At 44.5% G+C, this 18,113-nt stretch overlaps 1 protein-coding gene across 2 annotated transcripts; it reads right to left on the bottom strand.

The window, feature by feature from the left end:
- Positions 1–906: 906 nt before the first annotated feature.
- Positions 907–16,362, bottom strand: BHLHB9 (basic helix-loop-helix family member b9). Of its 2 annotated transcripts, none has more exons than XM_036839074.1 (4): positions 16,277–16,362; positions 5,303–5,399; positions 4,880–4,955; positions 907–4,549 (listed from the first exon to the last, which is right to left on the bottom strand). In XM_036839074.1, the coding sequence occupies exon 4, from the start codon at positions 4,397–4,399 to the stop codon at positions 2,702–2,704; it is 1,698 nt and encodes a 565-aa protein (XP_036694969.1). In that variant the 5' UTR covers positions 4,400–4,549; positions 4,880–4,955; positions 5,303–5,399; positions 16,277–16,362; the 3' UTR covers positions 907–2,701. The 2 variants fall into 2 exon arrangements, with proteins under 2 accessions (XP_036694969.1, XP_036694970.1); XM_036839075.1 differs by having other exon boundaries at positions 16,264–16,322.
- Between the last annotated feature and the right edge of the window lie 1,751 nt (positions 16,363–18,113).

The following is an 18,113-nucleotide window of genomic DNA, read 5'->3' as shown; positions in this document are numbered from 1 at the left end:
CGTTAGCAAGGATATGGAGGAATCAGAACTCTCATGCACTGCTGTGGGAATGTAATATGGTACAACCATTTTGGAAAATGCAAAAGTTAAATGTATACCTCCCATATGACCCAGCCATCCCACTCCTAGGTAGTTATCCAAGAGAAAAGCAAATGTCCATACAAACAGTTCTACAAGAAACAGTTGTAGCAGCTTTATTTGCAGTAGCTCAAATCTGGAAAAAACCCAAATGCCCATCAACAGATGAATGGATAAACTGTGCAAACTGTGGTATAGACATATAGTAGAATACTACTTGGCAATAAAAAGCAATGAACTATTGATACACAAAACAACATAGATGGATCTCAAATAATTATGCTGAGTGAAAGAAGCGAGATCCCCTTCCCTCCAAAAGAATATATGCTGTATGATTCCTTTTATGTAAAACTACAGAAAATGAAAATGATTCTATATTGTCAGAAAGCAGATCAGTGGTTGTTTGGGGACAAAATAGGGAGAGGTGGGAAGGAGGCATTACAAAGGGGCATGAAGAAACTTTTCGGGGTGATGGGTATGTTTGCTATCTTGATTGTGGTGATGGTTTCATGTCTGTATACATATGTTAAAACTTACCAAACTGTATACTTTAAATATGTATGGTTTGAGGTATGTCAATTATATCTCAATAAAGCTATTAAATAAAAGCATGTGGTAGATCTGTATAATACTAAATTGGAAAGATAACTGAAAAGACAAAAAGGCAAGTTGCAGAATACTGTAGTTCTATTTCTGCAAGAGAATAAATTTATGTATATTCTTTATTAAGATGATATGCAATGAAAGATTAGGGCACTATGCACCAAATGTTAACACAGGAAAAACATTAAGAGATTCAAAAATATTTGTAGAAGCCTATTTATTGATATGGAAAGATGGTCACAATATACAGTTAGTGGGAGGAAAGGCAAGTTACAAACAGTATTTACAGTATGATCTTGTTTTAATTTCTTAACTGTTTAAAAATCTCCCAATATTTTTACACACTGAAACATTCTCTTCAGCTCAGACCAGGGGCTGTAATTCCTACCCTGAGTCTTAGAAAACACAGCTATAGCCCAAGTCCTGGGAATGCTTTCTGGACCATAGACTTCCAGGAACCACTATCATGTAGATTGAGGCAGCAGCTCCTCTCCTAGCTTTCCTGTTTTGTGTTGATGAAGCTGCAGTTCTGGGCCTGGGCCTAAATTTCTCCAATTAAGTTTATCCTGTACAGTTTTAGCTGGTACAAATGCAGAGTAGGCTTGCCTACTAGTAAAAGATAGAACCGTTTATCTTTTCATATGACACACAGGAGGATAAATTATAAATGGTAAACAAATTAAGGTATAATTTTGCAAGGAGGAAAAAAGCAATTATCTTTTAAACTGTAAGGTATGAAACAATGTACAGAATGATTCCAGTTCTTTATTGAAGAAGATAGGAAGGACACATAGCAAATTTCAGTTGTTTGACTCCAAATCTACATCTCATTCATTCACCAGTTTTGGGCACCTCCTGTTTCCCAGACACTGCCAGTTCAAATCCATACACTCATCCCAGACTTTTCTTCTGACTCCAGCAAGGTTTAGCCAAATGCCTAATGGACATGTGCATTTAGAGGAAGTTAAGAATTTCAAGACTGGCAGGGACATTATCTACAGCAAAATTGAATCATTAAAACCAGTCTGTGAGCCTTGAAGGCCGCCACACAAAAAAGTGGAAGAGGACTATAAGGTAGTGCAATAAGAGCGGGTTTTGGTATCAGACAAAACAGCTATGCCACACTTCCCTGCTGCGGGAATCTAGGAATAAGTATTCAACCTCCTTAACTGCCATTGGAGGCAATCCAGAATAACGAGTTATAATCATAAAAAAAAATACCAGTACATAGCTCAGAGAACCATTGTTGAGAAGAAGAAACCTGTAAAATATAATGCCAACACAGTATCTGACATGAGTAGGTACTCAGGAAATGTTTCCTCCCTACATCTACCTCCTTTCTCTTCTGCAAGATGACTTGACATAAATGAAATAGCCTAACAATTTAAGAGTTATAAATGTCATAGCAAAATAAAAGATGAATATTACATTTTATCTGAGATTCAGGGCCATTTGTGTGTTGTAGAATGAGTTATCTGATGCAGGTAGAATAGGGGAAAAACAGTAATTCCTTTTACATTAAACAGCTGGTAGCAACCCTGCTTTCTTTACGTATTGAGAGTGCACATTTGGCAATGAGTGTGTGTGTATACATATACGTGCATGTGTGTGTACTGTTAGATATCTTTTTGTGTGTATATGCTTTGTTTCTACAACTAGATTATAAATTCAAGAATATTATCTTTTTAAATCATTTGAAGCTGCAAATGGATCTAAGCAGATACTAATGAAAAGTTAGCTTACTTATGATGCACCAATTTGCTATCTTAAATGTTAAAAAGCTCCCCATCTACACAAGAGAATAATCAACAGATGTTTTCAACTCACAATGAAATATTAATTGATACCCCAAAATGGTCTAGCTCAGACCTAGACTGTCACAGGTAATATTGTGTTAAAGATGTAATTTATAACATGCACACTGTAATAACCAAAACATTATGCATGGCTCTTTGGGAACACACAGCCTGTTAAGAGTTTGGAGATTGTTCAAAGGGTTCTCTTTTATTTCTAGCTCATTTTACATTGTTTCGATGATCACTTTAACTTCACGGAAAATAGCCATGAGTGTATTATAACTCAAATGATCAACGACTACAATTGAGCCCTTTCTGATATGCTCCTTTATGTTAATAAATATGGCCACAGCACTAACGAGATTGGCTTTTGCCTCTTTTTGGTTAAAGATGAGTTTTAATGCTGCTAATGCTTTTGTATTGATCATGTCTCTGGCTGCAGCTGGATTTTCAGACATATTCAAAAGTACTTTCAAAACAAGATTTCTGGTTTTACGATTTCCCAGGGAGAGCAAATGAAAAAGCTCTGAAAAGTAATTGGCAACAATGTGGTGATGGTTAGAATCAGTAGTCAGTTGTCCTAGTATCTTTAATCCGGATTGCTGTCCAGGTGAGTTCAAGGGAAAAGACATGGTTTCCTTACACATATGCTTAACATGTAATTCAACCTTGCGTTGTCTTTCATCCCCAGAGGGGGGATTCAGAGTAATTACAGCCTTTTTTCTCATTTCAGAGGAAGGAAAACTAAGCAAGCTTTCAACAAGTGTCACTACACCCACCTCATTAATGAACTCTTGGGCAAATGGATGAACATTAATGATCCCCATTGCAATTTGAGCTATTTTATGAATGAGAGGATCAGTAGTTGATTTAAGTAAGGTAACAAGTTTTTCAAACTCCTCAGAATCCATGTAGCATTCCATTTTGCAAGGGCAAGCAAATGGCTTAATCCCATTCACCTCCCTGATCCTGATTTGGCGCCTGATCTCCTCTATGGTCTGGATACAAGGGTCAGAACCAAATGGGTACTCAGAGACAGGCTGTGAGCTTGAGGGAGTGCTCCTAGAAGGGCACGCCGCTGTTGCCACAGGCAAAGAACGGGTATTTTCCTCAGCGGAGGCCAGGACAACATATGAAGGAGGCTTTTTCTCAAATGGGACTTGGGATCTAAAGCCTAACACTGCTGGAGTTACAGCAGGAGCTTTGGGCCAGATAGTTACCTCAGACCAGTCCTTGGGCCTATCTTTTTCATTAATTTCATCCACAGGTTGGGGCTTAATTATCCTGCTCACAGGTCTAGGGTTAGGGTCAAAACTAGTTTCATCTCCATCCCAAAACCAGCTCCCAATAACGTTCTCCTCCTCCTCCTCCTCAGCCCCTGGCCTAGCCTTGCAGTTGGCCCCAGCCACAGGCTCCAACTTCTTAGCACAGGATGGGGGACAAATATCAGCTTTACCTTCATCCTTAGCACTGAAACGATTCCCAGCCTCTTCTCCATTCCAGAACCAGGAACCAACACTGGATTCTTCCCCAGCCCAAAACCAGGTATCAATACCAGTCTTATCTTTACATGTAGACCTGGACTCAGCACTGGACTCAGCACTAGCCTCAGCCACAGAACAAAACCGAGATGCTCTAGTGGCCTCATCTTCAGCTTTGGGACTGAAATCTGCCAGAGCTCTTTCCTTCATTTCAGTAACAATCTTGTTCTTAGACGCTGCCTTCACCTCTGCCACTGCATCTTCCTGAGTCCCTGCCTTGGCTATTGCTTTGGCCTGGGTCTTGGCTACAGATCTGACTACGGCAGTAGCCTCCCTCTTGGCTTCAGCTTCTACACCAGCCCTTTTTTCAGTTTTGGCCTTCTTTTTACTCTCATTCTTTCTACTCCTATTCTTTCTACTTGCATTCTTAACCCCAGCCATGGTTGAAGCCCAGTTATATAGATAGTTCTATACAGTCTTGGCTTTGGTTCTCAATATGTCCCAGGTCAGTGTCTTAATATTCTTTTACTGGGTTGAAGGTGATGATCTTCTGTCACTTCAAGGCCACCACAGCCACCACTGGAGATAGGCCTGAGGTGGAAGAAGAAAATGGGCTTTGAGTCTCTTCCAACTGTGCTTTTCTATGCAGACAGCCACACAAGACATGAGAAAGTAGAGATAGATTGTGTGGTAGGAGAAGTAGAAGAGTAGAAAACTCTGTTACCTCATTTTATCCCTTCCACAGTCCCACTAATGCCCAACAATGCCCTGCCCAGGCACTTCCATACTCTTTTCTCTGCATCAAATAGGAACGGAGACGACGGGAAAGCTTGGTGAAAGTGAGAGAGGCTAAGGAGTGTCCAGCCCCTTTGGTATATACCACTATACTCTATAGGTCTATCTGGTAGGCCTCACACCAACCTGCACTGATCTGGTGCAATTTTCTCCTTTCTTGCTTCCAGTGTTGATAAGCCCTATAGTCGACTCACAGGCAGACCTATGGACAAAAACACAGGAGGGATTGGAATTTTAAGTATTTGGTAGACAGACATGGATTCTGGCTTCTAAACCCAATACCTGCCTTTCCAAATCTAAGGCTTTGTGAATATAATGTTTCTGGCCTCCTTGGTCCTCCTCATGGCTTCCTTCCCCACTTCCTAGGTATCTATCAATTACCCTATAGGCACAATCCTAGCTCACCCTAGCCCCATTTCCTATACATAAATGTGAGGGCAGAGGTGTGTGGGAAGTTGGAAGACAATGGCTCCAAGATATGATCTGGTCTTACTTGCCAACAGCCAATTCCCATTCCCAATCAATAGGGGTGCTCATGCTCACACTCACCTTGGATCCAAATGAATAGCTTTTGTCCTCTTTCTTTATCAAATTCAAAGTGAACAGCTACCTGCAGATTTCTACAGTACTCTATAAGGGAACAAACCTATGGATAGACAAAAAGAGGAAAGAAAACAAAAGAGACTGAGATGGCCCAACACCCATGACAAGTGTTACAACATACGCTTCTGTACATTCAAGGCCATGTTAAATATCTCCCACCTGTCTGCTCCTCCCAAATGATCCCCCATCCACTCCCCAAAGACCTGCAGCTTGTCTAATCACACCTCCCAACACTAAAGTCAGTCATGTTCCTAGCAGAGGCCACACCTCCTTCCTTGAACAAAAAGATGAGGTGCAAGAATGGGTAGTGGAACACAGGCAACTGTATTTAGAAGACAAGCAGTGAACATAATGGGGACTACTATTTCAATACCATCTTGCATGCCCCTGCCTTTTCCCCTTCCCCACACAAACATAGTTCCTATCTCATTCACCACCTATGCCAGCCAGCCCACATAGCAGGTGTCCTCAGGAGATGCTACCCTTACCACTACAGAACAGTCCACTAGCTGGAGAAGAGTCACGCCCTATAGAAAGAGAAGGGGCATTCAGCAAAACACCAAGAGAGTATATTTACAATGGTAGAAAAGTATCAGGTTAATGAACAGATCCCCAGAATTCAGGTCCTAAAACCTCCTTTTGAAGAATCAAGGAAGAAGTAAATAAATGTCTCTCATGTCTCAGAATTTCCCAGGAACTCCACAAAATCTTCTGTGGGACTGCTTCTGCACCAAAATGAGAGGGGGCTGTGAAGGGTAGATGGGGTTTGGGTTTCCAAAACCAGAAAATGAAGAAGCAAACTGACTTCACGCGTTCTAAATTGACCCTTCAGAAAAATTTCCTCTCTATTCTGCAGCACCATTCCCACACCTCAACATATTAAAGTGGGCTAAGATGTTGAGAAAACAGATCCCAAATGCGAAAGATGGATTAATACATTATTTATTTACACGGATCCTGCCTATGAAAGCCTATTGACTCCTCAACCTGTCATTTGCTTGCATTTAATTGGGTCCAAGACCTAAATATGGAAGGCCACAAAACTGCTGTATTAAGAGGCGCATAAACTTTTCATTTTGGTGTCTTCATAATCTACTCGCTCAGTTCCCCTTTCACTGAATGTGCCAGACCTACCGCGCACACAGGACACCCCGGCATCAAAGAGGCGCCTGTGGGAAGGGACAGCACCCGGCACGCGGGGTCCGACAAACCCCTTTCCAGAATCAGGGACCGGGCGGGCGGCCCCCCGCGCCCGCCCGCTCGGCACCCGGCTCCGACTGCCACCCCCGGCGGCCTCCCCGACGCCCCCACCCCGGCTCCCCTCCGCCATTTCGCCCGCAGCAGCCTCCCCCACAGCCCTCTCCTGGCACAGGCACTGTCGACGGCGGGGCGCGGGAGTCCAGAAAGCCCGCCGGGGAGCGGCCGCGCCGTTCGCCTCCCCAGGATCCGAGGGAAGCCCTGCGGCCAAGACCTCGCGCCCCGGGCCCGGTCCGCGCCGGTCGCCGCCTCCTCAGCGCCAGGGGTCCACCGGCGCTGCGCACCTCTCTCAGGGACCCGCTCCGACCCGGTTGCCTCCCCCTCGTCAGGCTGCCAGGGTCCGCGGGGCAGGGTGTGAGCCGGTCGTCGCCCCCGAGACACCCCCACTTGCCTTCGCAGGCGCAGGGTCCCGATGGTCGGCCTCCCCCTCCTGTCGCAGCTCCTCACTCGGATTCCCACCGCTCGCCGTGCGGGCAGAACGGCAAAGAGGCGTCCCGCCCCCCGCGCGGCTGCGCCAAACCGGGCAGGGGCTGCAAAGGCCGCGGCACCAACAGCTCGCGGCGAGGGTGTCGGGAAGGGGGCGGAGGGATACGGCACGAATGGGCTCGGCGCCCCCTCCCAGGCCCACCGTAGTTCCGACCCAGAAAGGGGCGGGGCCGGGAGGAGTCCCGGCCTCAGGGGCGGGGCCACGCCGGCCCTCCACCGCCCCCCGTCGGGCGACCACCCTCCCCGCCCCGTACACTTCTGGCACCGCAGCGTGTGGGGCCGGCGGGCGGTGGGCAGTGGGGGCCGGGGCTGGGAGGGTAGGGAGGGGCCGCGCTGGAGGGAGCAGCGGATGGATACAGATCGTCCCGGTGTGTGTGTGTGTGTGTGTGTGTGTGTGTGTGTGTGTGTGTGTGTGTGTACAGGACTGCTCGGAGTCCGCCCCCCTACCCTCCCCCATCGCGCCCGCCATCCTCCCTGGGCGCCAGTGGCAGAGGAGCTGTGAGGACGGCCCTCCCCGGGTCTGCTTTCCACCTTCTGGGGCCGCGGGCGGGAGGAAGGTGGGAGGCGGCGCCCGTGGAGGCCGAGCCACTGCCCGTCTTCTAAGGGAAGGCAGCCCTAGATAGACCTCTGGCCTGAGGAAACAAACCACCTGTCTGCGGCAGTGTCGTCATCCTCTCTGCCACACTGCCATTTTCTCAGTCGCAGTGGTAGCACGGTAGCACACTTTGCCATTTCGCCGCCCCCGCAGTTGCCCAGGAAAGAGGGCCTTTCCCTCTCAGGACCCGCACCGGCTCAGGCAGTCCTCCCTGTCTCTCATCCCATAGCCACGTGTCAGGCACCAGGTAGGGCCGGTCCTGGCTTCTCTCCCCAGGTTCTGTCAGGTCTTCTCTTGCAGTTGCCTCCAAGCGCTCATCATCTTTGGCAGGGTGGGAATGTGGCAGGGATTAGAACCAACTGGGATCTCACACACTTGCCATACACACCAGTCTAGTTTATCTATTAGGGCTGTTAACAAATAAATCATACTTTAAATTCCAAAATCTGCATTATATCTGAGCCTGGTTCTGATGCTTTGTGTCCTTCAACAATGCTTTTTCTTGCCTTTATTATGTGTTATAATTTTGTGTTGAAAGCTGGATATGATGTGTTGGGTAATAGGAACTGAGGTAAAAAGACCTTTAGTGAGAAGCTTTATGTTAAGCTGGTTAGCAGTTGGGCTGTGTGTAATGTTTGCTGTAGCTGCAGGTGTCAGTCTTCAAATTCCTCTAGCGTCTTTATTTTTGTCTCTCCTCTTAACTTTGTGTTTCCCTAATTACATCTTGCAGAGAGAGTCTGCATCTTGCAACTCTTTCAGCTGCACTCCACTGTTACTACACTGGAGGCCTGTTAGCATGTGGAGGAGAGGAAGTGTTATATAATCTTCTGGTTAAATTCCAGTCTTTTGTGGGCCTGTCTGTAGACCGTGACCTTCACCTTCACAAGTGTTTCTTTAGCATCTTTCTCCCCCTTACAGGAGAATGGAAGGCTAGAGTGGGCTGGATAGGAGGAATGCCTTTCCCTCAGCTGGGATAAGGCTCTGGGAAAGTCTTTTCTGCTGGAGAGTAGGCCTTTGTTATGGAGAAGACTCGGGGGTGTATTTCTTGAGTGTACACTTCCCCTCCCACTGCCAGAGCCCTGAGGAGATCTTTCTGGGATCTTCACTATGAGAACCTGCTGGAGATCCTGGAGGTAAAGCCCACAACACTGCTAAGACTGCAGGTCCCTAGGGGTTTCTCACTCTCCTACTATTCCACCCTCAGTCTCCATCAATTTGTCAAAATTCCCACTTAAGTGTTCTTACCTGTTTATGTCTCTAGCAGTTTCCGCTCTATGTAAAGAGATATAGGCTGTGACTCTGGATGTCTTTTCTCCAGAATTTGGGGTGGTCATTTGCCCTGTGACCTCAGTTCTCTGATGGGTCTAAGATAAGTCATTGATTCTCAGTTTGTTCAGCTTTTTTTCTTGTAAGTACAGGAACAATGACTACCAAGCTCTTTACATGTCAGAACTGAAACTGGAAGTGTGTCCTATGGATTTTAACAGGATAACTAAAGACCAATGAACACAGCTTTCATCCTCTTCTTTTCAGCTGAACTTCAGATCTGGGAATAAAGTTGCCCTTGAAAACCTAGCTGCTCCATAAATATCTGTTCTTTTCCCTCCCAGGTATAGAAAATTTACATGACTCCCTGAACCTGGCATCTCAGCCCCCAAGTTCTTAACGTGGAATGCAGATTAGAATTCAGACTTCCTGAATCAAAGTTCCTGGTGGTGAGGTCTGAGCAACTGTGACTTAACCCCAGTAGAAAAGTCATCTCTGTTACCACCACCACCACCATGAAGAGGCAGTGCACTATACTACTAGGTGCTTGCTTAGACTAGAGTTACCAGTTTCTGATCCCTGGAAGCACTTTCTAAAAGGAGGCTGCATGGTAGAGTACAGACTCTCTCCCCTGGGCTCTACTCTGGGACTTAGCCAGACTTCAGAGACAGGCAGTCCAAAGTTTAAATGGAGATTTTTACCACTAACTATTTGTGTCACTTTGGAAAAGTTACTTAATGTTTTTATAACTCAGTTGAGTCATCCCTCAAAGGGGATTGGTAATAACTACTTCACAGGATTCTTGTACACACTAACTGAGAAACTATCTGATATTCTGAAATACCTGCAAGTATCAGGTCTTTCTAGTTCCTTTTAAAATTGTAATCTAGTCATATTATGGGGTGGGCTGGGGAAAGCAGTAAGAGTAGATGAAGTAAGTCAGAAAGAGAAAAACAAATACCGTATGCTAACACATATATATGGAATCTAAAAAAAAAAATGGTCATGAAGAACCTAGGGGCAAGACGGGAATAAAGACGCAGACCTACTAGAGAATGGACGTGAGGATATGGGGAGGGGGAAGGGTAAGAGGTGATGAAGTGAGAGAGTGGCATGGACATATATACACTACCAAATGTAAAATAGATAGCTAGTGGGAAGTAGCCACATAGCACAGGGAGATCAGCTTGGTGCTTTGTGACCACCTGGAGGGGTGGGACAGGGAGGGTGGGAGGGAGGGAGACACAAGAGGGAAGAGATATGGGAACATATGTGTATGTGTAACTGATTCACTTTGTTATAACGCAGAAACTAACACACCATTGTAAAGCAATTATACTCCAATAAAGATGTTAAAAAACAAAAAAAAAGAGTAGATGCGATCTCCACGGTGGCTTTTAGAGGTCATGATTGCTAAGACATCGCCACTGTGCTCTTTCTTACTGTAACCTTCGTGCTTTGTATGTTCTGTGTTGCTTAACATAACCCTTTACTAAAAGAACATCACTTTTACATAAGTATGCCTCCCTCCTCCTTATAGTGATGTGCCACAGGGAGGCTGATCCAAATTCCAGAGGTGAGTTTGCTTGGTCTAAGGATAATCCATCCCCTTGGTACTCCAGTTCAGGAATGGGTGGTGATGTAACTCTGCTCAATGAGACATGAAGAGAAGATTGCAGAAGGATTTCTGAGGAAAGTGTCCTCACTCATAAGACAAGGCCATCAGTAAAGGTATCTCCTTTTCCTCCTTGGAAAGTTGCTTGACTCCTTGCAGCCATCAAGTTTCCAGCCTTAAGATGGAAGTTGATATTATGAATGGCAGAAGAAAGAGATGGAAAAAAGCTGAGTCCTTAGCTGAATCAAACAATCACCAAGACTTCTCTGCCTCAGTACTTCTGATCTGTGGATAATAAATTTACTTATTAAGTTAGTTTTAGTTGAATTCCTTGTTATATGGAACAATCCTAAATGTTATGTATGCTCAGGCACAAAACAATGCTTCAGTGAGTAATAGTTCCTGACTTCTGTCTGTCAGTAAGCCCTACCTCTTAAAACCAGTGGCAGAACTCATGTTTCCATGTGAAAGGAAAACTGTAGATTCTGAACATCTTGCCTAATGATTGCTAGAGGTCTGACAACTGTGACTGGCTTCTGTTTTAGACTGAAAAGGAAGGCTTCAGGCAGAAAACCTAAACCTTACTTATCTGGGGGGTTCAGAGGTACATTAAATACATGAGCTTATAGATAAGCCTAGTTTCAATTCAGAGAGTCATTGTGTGGAAGTGCACCCATGTGAAATATCCATAGTGTAAGGATATCAAAGGTTATCTGCTTTCTATCCAGAGGACTGTACTGAGGTTGAGAAAGATAAATTCATAGTGTCAACAGCCAGAAAGTTTTGGTTAACTTTCCCCAGGTGCACTGTACTAAGCAACACAGGTATAGAAAGAGGTGGATATTTGGGATTTATCAAGAGCTGAGATTTTGCCAGGACAGTGGAGCCAGGCGCTAGAGGATGAGGTAGGCGAGTAGTAAAAATGATGGCCCATGATGGACCATTAAGTTGGGAAGGAAGGAAAATCTGGAGTATGCTGATTCACAGGTAGAAGGGGATAAGGGACAGGGAGTCTAGCAACACTCAGGTTCAAGTTTCTTTATGATGAATAAAGTACTTTGCTACAAGCTGTAAGGAGGAGAAAATCTGATGATGAAGATAGTCCTGGTGATGATGGCAGCTTTTAGTGATACTTAGCACTAGAGGGATATATTGGGCTGGCCAAAAAGTTTGAACGAACTTTTTGGCCAACCCAATAGATGTAGTGTAGTGGCAACACATGCCAGCTCAAGATTCAAACTACAAAGGTTTGAATCTCAACTCCTCTGCTAATCAAATCAAGCTCTGCTAACTGAGCTTGCCAAGTTACCAGTCTGTGCCTCAGCTTCCTCATGTGTAGAACAGAGACAATAACAGCATCTACTCTATACAGTTGTTTTGAGGATTAAATAAGTTAATATATTTAGAACCCTTAGAAGAGTGTCTGGCACTCATAAAGCACTCATTAAATCTTGATATTAACAATAAGTACAGTCACCCTTCCATATCCTGGGTTCCGCATCCACAGATTCAACCAACCAGGGATCAAAAATATTTGAATCAAAGAACTCCAGAAAGTTCCAGAAATCAAAACTTTAACTTGACACACACTGGCAACTATTTATGTAGCATTGGCATTGTATTTACAACATTTACGCAGAATTTACATTGTATTAGGTATTGTAAGTAATCTAGAGATGACTTAAAGTATATGGGGAGGGGACTTCCCTGGTGGTCCAGTGGTTAAGGGTCCGCCTTCCAATGCAGGGGACGCGGGTTCGATCCCTGGTCGGGGAACTAAGATCCCACATGTTACCAGGCAACTAAGCCCACGCGTCACAACCAGAGAGAAGCCCATGTGCCACAACGAAGAGCCTGTGTGCTGCAAGGAAGACCCAGTGCAGCCAAAAAAATAAATAAATAAAATAAAGATGTTTAAAAAAATAATAATAATAAAATAAAGTATATGGGGAGATGCGCACAAGTTATGTGCAAATAATATGCCATTTTAAAAAAATAATAATAATAAAATAAAGTATAAAAAAATAATAATAATAATAAAAATAATAATAATAAAATAAAGTATATGGGGAGATGCGCACAAGTTATGTGCAAATAATATGCCATTTTATACAAGGGACTTGAGCATCTGTGGATTTTTGTATCTCTGGATGGTCCTGGAACCAATCCTCCCTGGATACAGAAGGATGACTGTACTATGAAAAGTAGTAAAAGGCTCAGGCATTGAGGTCAGACTGACTGGGGTCTGATTCACACTTTCAGAATCCAAGTTTCTTCCTCTATGCTACCTGGCCCTCAACACTAGTTCTGTCTTATTCATAAAAAAGGCCCCAGTGCATGATACAAAGAAACAAATGCTAAAATAGGGGTGAATAAAATACTGTGTAAGTACATAGGATGGAGGCATTACTTCCTACCAAGGGGCAAAGAGTAAGGGTGAGAGTATCAGAAAGACTTCAGACAGGCCCTAGCATTTGAGCTGAGCCTAAAAGGATGACTGTGTTTCCTACAGGCAGAGAAAGGGCATGAGGGCATTGAAGATTGAGGGAACAGCCTGGGGAAATGCACAAAAGTAGTAAAGCACAGAGTATAGTTGGGTTGGGAAATAGCAGATAGTCCCATGTGGCTTAAGTGCAGGCAAAGTGGAGCAAGGCTTGGACTGGGTGAGGCACGAGTGAGTGCCTCCTTAAATTGTATCTTTATCTCATTCTAGTCCTGGCCCTGACTTGGAAGAATGTGTTGGAAATGGAGATGGAAAGGTAGAATTGTATGGGAAAGTACAGGGCCTTGAAACCTTCCATTGGGGACCTGGTAGTATTTTATAGACGAGATCCCACTGAAGGCTGCTTTTTTGAAATTGGGGGCAGAGTAGAGGGTCAGCTGTGCTGTAAGATACCCTTCTTTCATTCATGATTGGACAGACAAATTCACTCTAATTTTATCCCCAGGCAGCAACATTGTAGGTCAAATGACATCTGAACGGGCCCTGATATTTATTACATGAGATAGCCCATAATATTTATCCAGAAAGGGGGCAGAAACAAAAGGGCCATATGAGTGTTGAGGTATTTACTTCAACTACACTCCCAGGAAAAAATTGAGGCATGATCTTGGCCCTTACAAGTGCTACTCAAGGAGTGATCAGAACAGAGATAATCATCTTCATGCATGGACACACACACCCCACACTTACCCAGTCCTTTGGCTGAGACTGAAAAAACCCACAGGCGTGAGTTAGTTAAGTATCTGCCCTGCAATGCATGTGAAACTTAGAGGTATCTCTCCAGACCGCAGTGTGAAGTTCCCCAAACATAAATGCAGTACCCCCAACAGGAAAAACAGGCTGAGGGAGCTCTGATAAGGAAAGAATATAGAGAGAACTTTAAAAATCATCTAAATTGTAGACGCATGCCACAAAAACATATGCTGCTTTTTTCACCCATAATACACTGGTAGGCTCTGCCTCCTTTATTTTAACTTGCTTATGCATGATGCATAGGATCAAAGGTCAGTTTACAGATATTAATCTAGGGGTGGCTGCTAAAAATAAGGATGTGTGACACTATTATTCTGACATCAGTTCTTTGACACCAGCTACCTGGAGTTAGCATCAGACTCCACAGGTTTAAGGGTGCAGTCCCCAATAATACTGCCCCCACTTGAGATCAGATGTCAGTTACAAGACTTGGGGGACCACCCATACTTCTGACTGACCAGTTATAAATTCAGGGGTTCCCACGACCCCCTCAGGTTTGATAATTTACTAGAACACACTAAAAGTGCTATATGTAGAATTATACTTTTATTAGAAAGGATACACATAGGACAGGTCTTGAAGGGTCTGAGACATACAGATTCCACGTCCTCTTCACATGGATTCAGGGCAATATCACCCTCCCTGGATATCAGTATGCTCACCAACCAGGAAGAGTTTACACTGGGGTTTCATTACATAGGCACGACTGTTCACGTGATCGAACCCCAAATCCAGCCCTCCTTCCTTCTCTGGAGTTCCTGCTGGCCTAAAGCTCCAACTCTAATCACGTGGTTGGTCCTTCTAGCGACCAGCCCACATCCTCACAACCAAAGCTAACTAGGGACCCACCACAGCCCGTTCATTAGCATAACAAAGATATCCCCAGGGCTCAAGAAATTCCAAGGTTTTTCAGGCCCTATGCCAGGAACCAGGGACAAAGGTTAGATATATTCTTTCTTATACCACATGATGTTTGAGGTGTTTGTCAAACTCTAAAACGACACAGACAAGACAACAAAGCTTGAGGGGAAAGGCCACAACCTAAACATTGGTCCCGATACTTATATTACCAGAATTCTGAAGAGTGGAGGGAGGAGGATAATACAAAGGAGGAAGGAGGTAAGAGAGGAGGAGGTAGTCCTAAGGCCTCAATCTCTAATTTTACCCACATGCCCACTGCTCAATTCCAGATTTTAAATATAAACAGGAGGGCCTGAAGTAGTATTACTGCATAGTTTCAACTCTATAGTGAGTATAAAAATAAGGATATGAGTGGGCTTAGGACAATTCATTACTTCCTAGTGGCACTTTTTTGAACTGCCTTGGTATCCAGTGGATGCCAGGGTCGGGGGAGAGAGGTGGGTAGGGGGAGTGGGGATAATTCAGTTAGAAAGAGGACAAGGACTTACCAAAGGCTGCTACCTAGGATAAGACCAAAGGAACAAGCCCTAAGAAGTGGACAGAGAGCAAAACACAAGGAAAAGAGCGAAGTGTCTGCAGAGCGGACACATGAGACCATCCATAAAAGTTTCCATAGGTGATTCCCAGAAAAACCCTATTCTGAGGCCCAGCACAGTAGCAGGAGGGAGCCTCAATGGAGTATCAGCTTTTGAGTTCCTAGATGGGAGGGAGCTGCTGCCTGGAGCTCAGGTCCAGGAATCATCTTGGGAGTTGAGAAGCTTGGCAGTATCCCAAAGAGAAATCCTAAGTGAAGGGCCCAAAGCATCCAGATTCCCTCCTCCTGAGTCTGTTAGCTCCCCTTCCCCAGAGCTGCCCAGATTGGGGTTCATTCCTCTCTTGAATCTCCAGGCAGCTGGAGCCTTGGATCTCCCCCCCCTTCCCCAATTATGAGCTGGTCTCACAGTCTGGAAAAGACAAACAGTAGAGAGTGAGTGCCAACTAGGTGGGAGGAAGGGAGTGTAGCTCACAGTTCCTATCCTCACACCTGCGTTTCCTGATCCAGGGCCACCGGTGTTCACAAATTGTCACTTCACCGTTTCCTCTCTCTGGGCTCCCCTGAAGCCAACTGCTTCCACGTGTCCACCTCTCCCACCCACACAGAGAAACAGAGTCACGCAGCGCTGGGCGGGGAGACGGGGGTGGGGTAGGGGCTTTCAGAAGGCAGGAGGGAGCGCGAGGCTCCGAGACACTTCCTCTGCCCGGATCTAGTCTCCACCACCACATCCCACGGATGCCAATATATGGCCTCGAGCCCACCTCCTCTAGCAGCGGCCGATGCTTCTCTCCACTTATGCCTCCCGCAGGATGACTTCCTGCCTCTTGAGCTCCCGGGCAAAAACAGACCCCGGCTAAGACGCTCACGATTGGCTGAGGGATTGTGTCCTCCGCCAACAAAGGCCATAATTCTGGGCGCTTGAGGGATTAGCTTTCAGGCTAGTGCAGCATGGAGAGACACCCACCCACGCACCCACCATCACGTCCTACCACTCCTCTCACGGCCGTCTGTCAAGCGTCAGGTGCAAGTCTTTCCCGTCCCTTTCCAGCGCGACAAACCTCTACGCCGGTCCAAGTGAGAGTGCGGTCACGTGACCCACAGTTAGTCCCACGTGACCGCGCACTCTGGAAGTCTGCGCAGCCCTGCAGCACGCAAGGCACAGTCCTCTGCCTCTGGGGGTGAGCTGCCTGCTAGAACAATCTGAAGCTCCCGATGGGGGTGAAGATAGAGAGCTGAAAGGAAGGCTGGATTCGGAGCCAAAGCTTCCAGCCCTAAGCCTGGGCCTTGCTCTGTAGGAGCACAGGGCTGGCGAGGAACACCCCATGAGGAGTTTGGAGACCAACTGACTCTTAATATTCTGTGCAAAACTCGGGCGACATATTAAAACACACACAGGATCTGTCTTGAAAAATATTGATAGCCAAAACAAACATCCAATCTCCAATTTCCACCACCAGGACGATCTCTGTTAGCACTTGTGGTTTGTGAATGGAGGCAAAACTGCCACTTTGCCCTACTTCCATAAACCTTGCAGCCTAGAATCGGGTGGGGGGGAGGGGAAAGCAGGTTGCACTGTCAGAAAAATTATACAAAAATTGGGTAAAGACAACATAGGTTACTGGATACTAGTTCAGTGCAGTGCTGGGCTTCACTTTCTGTTGATAGAGCAAGTTTTCAACCCTGAGAGACTTATGTTAACTTGTAGGTATTTTGTCCAATAGCTATGGAAATGATTTATGTCCAGTGGAACAGATAACATAAATGGTTTCAATTTATCGCCCTTAAGATATCAATCAGTTTTGTACTTGATCCAGCAATGTTATACTAACATTTATTAATTTTCTATGTGTGTATGAAATTTAATATACATGTTTTGTTTATATTATTATATTGTGTATATTGTATATACACATCTCCTTCAACCATTCTCATAATCTTAGCAGTTGTTAATTGTGTTGAAAAAAAACTTCCATGTGTTCATTTCTAATTTACAAATCATAATTTTACCTTTTCAAAAATTAACAGCATCCTCAGACAAAACAGAAATAACATTTCACCATGTCTAAAAATAATAAAACATATATTTCCCATAAGCCTGTATTCCCTCTCCAAACCAACTCTATCCCTGACTTCCGCAATTCTTGTCTGAAGGTATGGTACGATGTTTTTACTTATTACTGTGGAAAACACACATAATACAAAGCTTACCATTTTAACCATTTTAAAGTGTACAATTCAGTGGCATTAAGTACATGCACAATGCTGTGCAATCATTACCACTATCTATTTCTGGAACTTTGTTGTCACTCCAAAAGGAAACGTGATGATCTTTCAAATGCAACAGTCATGTAAAAAGGCTGCCATCTTTGTACAAGAGACTAGTATAAACTTAGCAACCTTGGTAATTTTACTTTTCTTTAAAACACTTCATAAGCTAATCTTTCTGAAGTCTCATTCCTTTTCAACTTTTCTAAATGAGTTTATCTCTAAAAAATTCTTTTTAACATATATTCATTTATATAACTGTATCCTTTCCAACATGTCCACCTACAACTTGAGGCACTAGATGTAAGCATATTAAAAGAAAAAATCCTTGTCTAATTAATTTTTGTATCTCCCCAATGTCTGTCACTGAAAACTTTTTTAGCATAGTGTATTTTCTTCCAGATTATGGAATATATGAAGTTTCTTAGAAAGTCATATTGAAATTGCACAGAAATTGTGTCTATTTACACACAGGTTTTTAAAATGGGATCTAATTTTCCACAGATGTCACAGTCTTCTCTATTACACCAGATATAAAAGCATCAGTGTCATTTCATGCCA

This window comes from Balaenoptera musculus, chromosome X (genome assembly GCF_009873245.2).
Source record: "Balaenoptera musculus isolate JJ_BM4_2016_0621 chromosome X, mBalMus1.pri.v3, whole genome shotgun sequence".
In the NCBI taxonomy this organism is placed as follows: domain Eukaryota; kingdom Metazoa; phylum Chordata; class Mammalia; order Artiodactyla; family Balaenopteridae; genus Balaenoptera; species Balaenoptera musculus.
The sequence above is the reverse complement of the archived record's forward strand: the minus strand, read 5'-3'. Positions and strand labels throughout refer to the sequence as shown.

Excerpts from the sequence above, each read along its gene's own strand:
- BHLHB9 (XM_036839074.1), bottom strand. The coding sequence starts at position 4,399 with ATGGCTGGGGTTAAGAATGCAAGTAGAAAGAATAGGAGTAGAAAGAAT.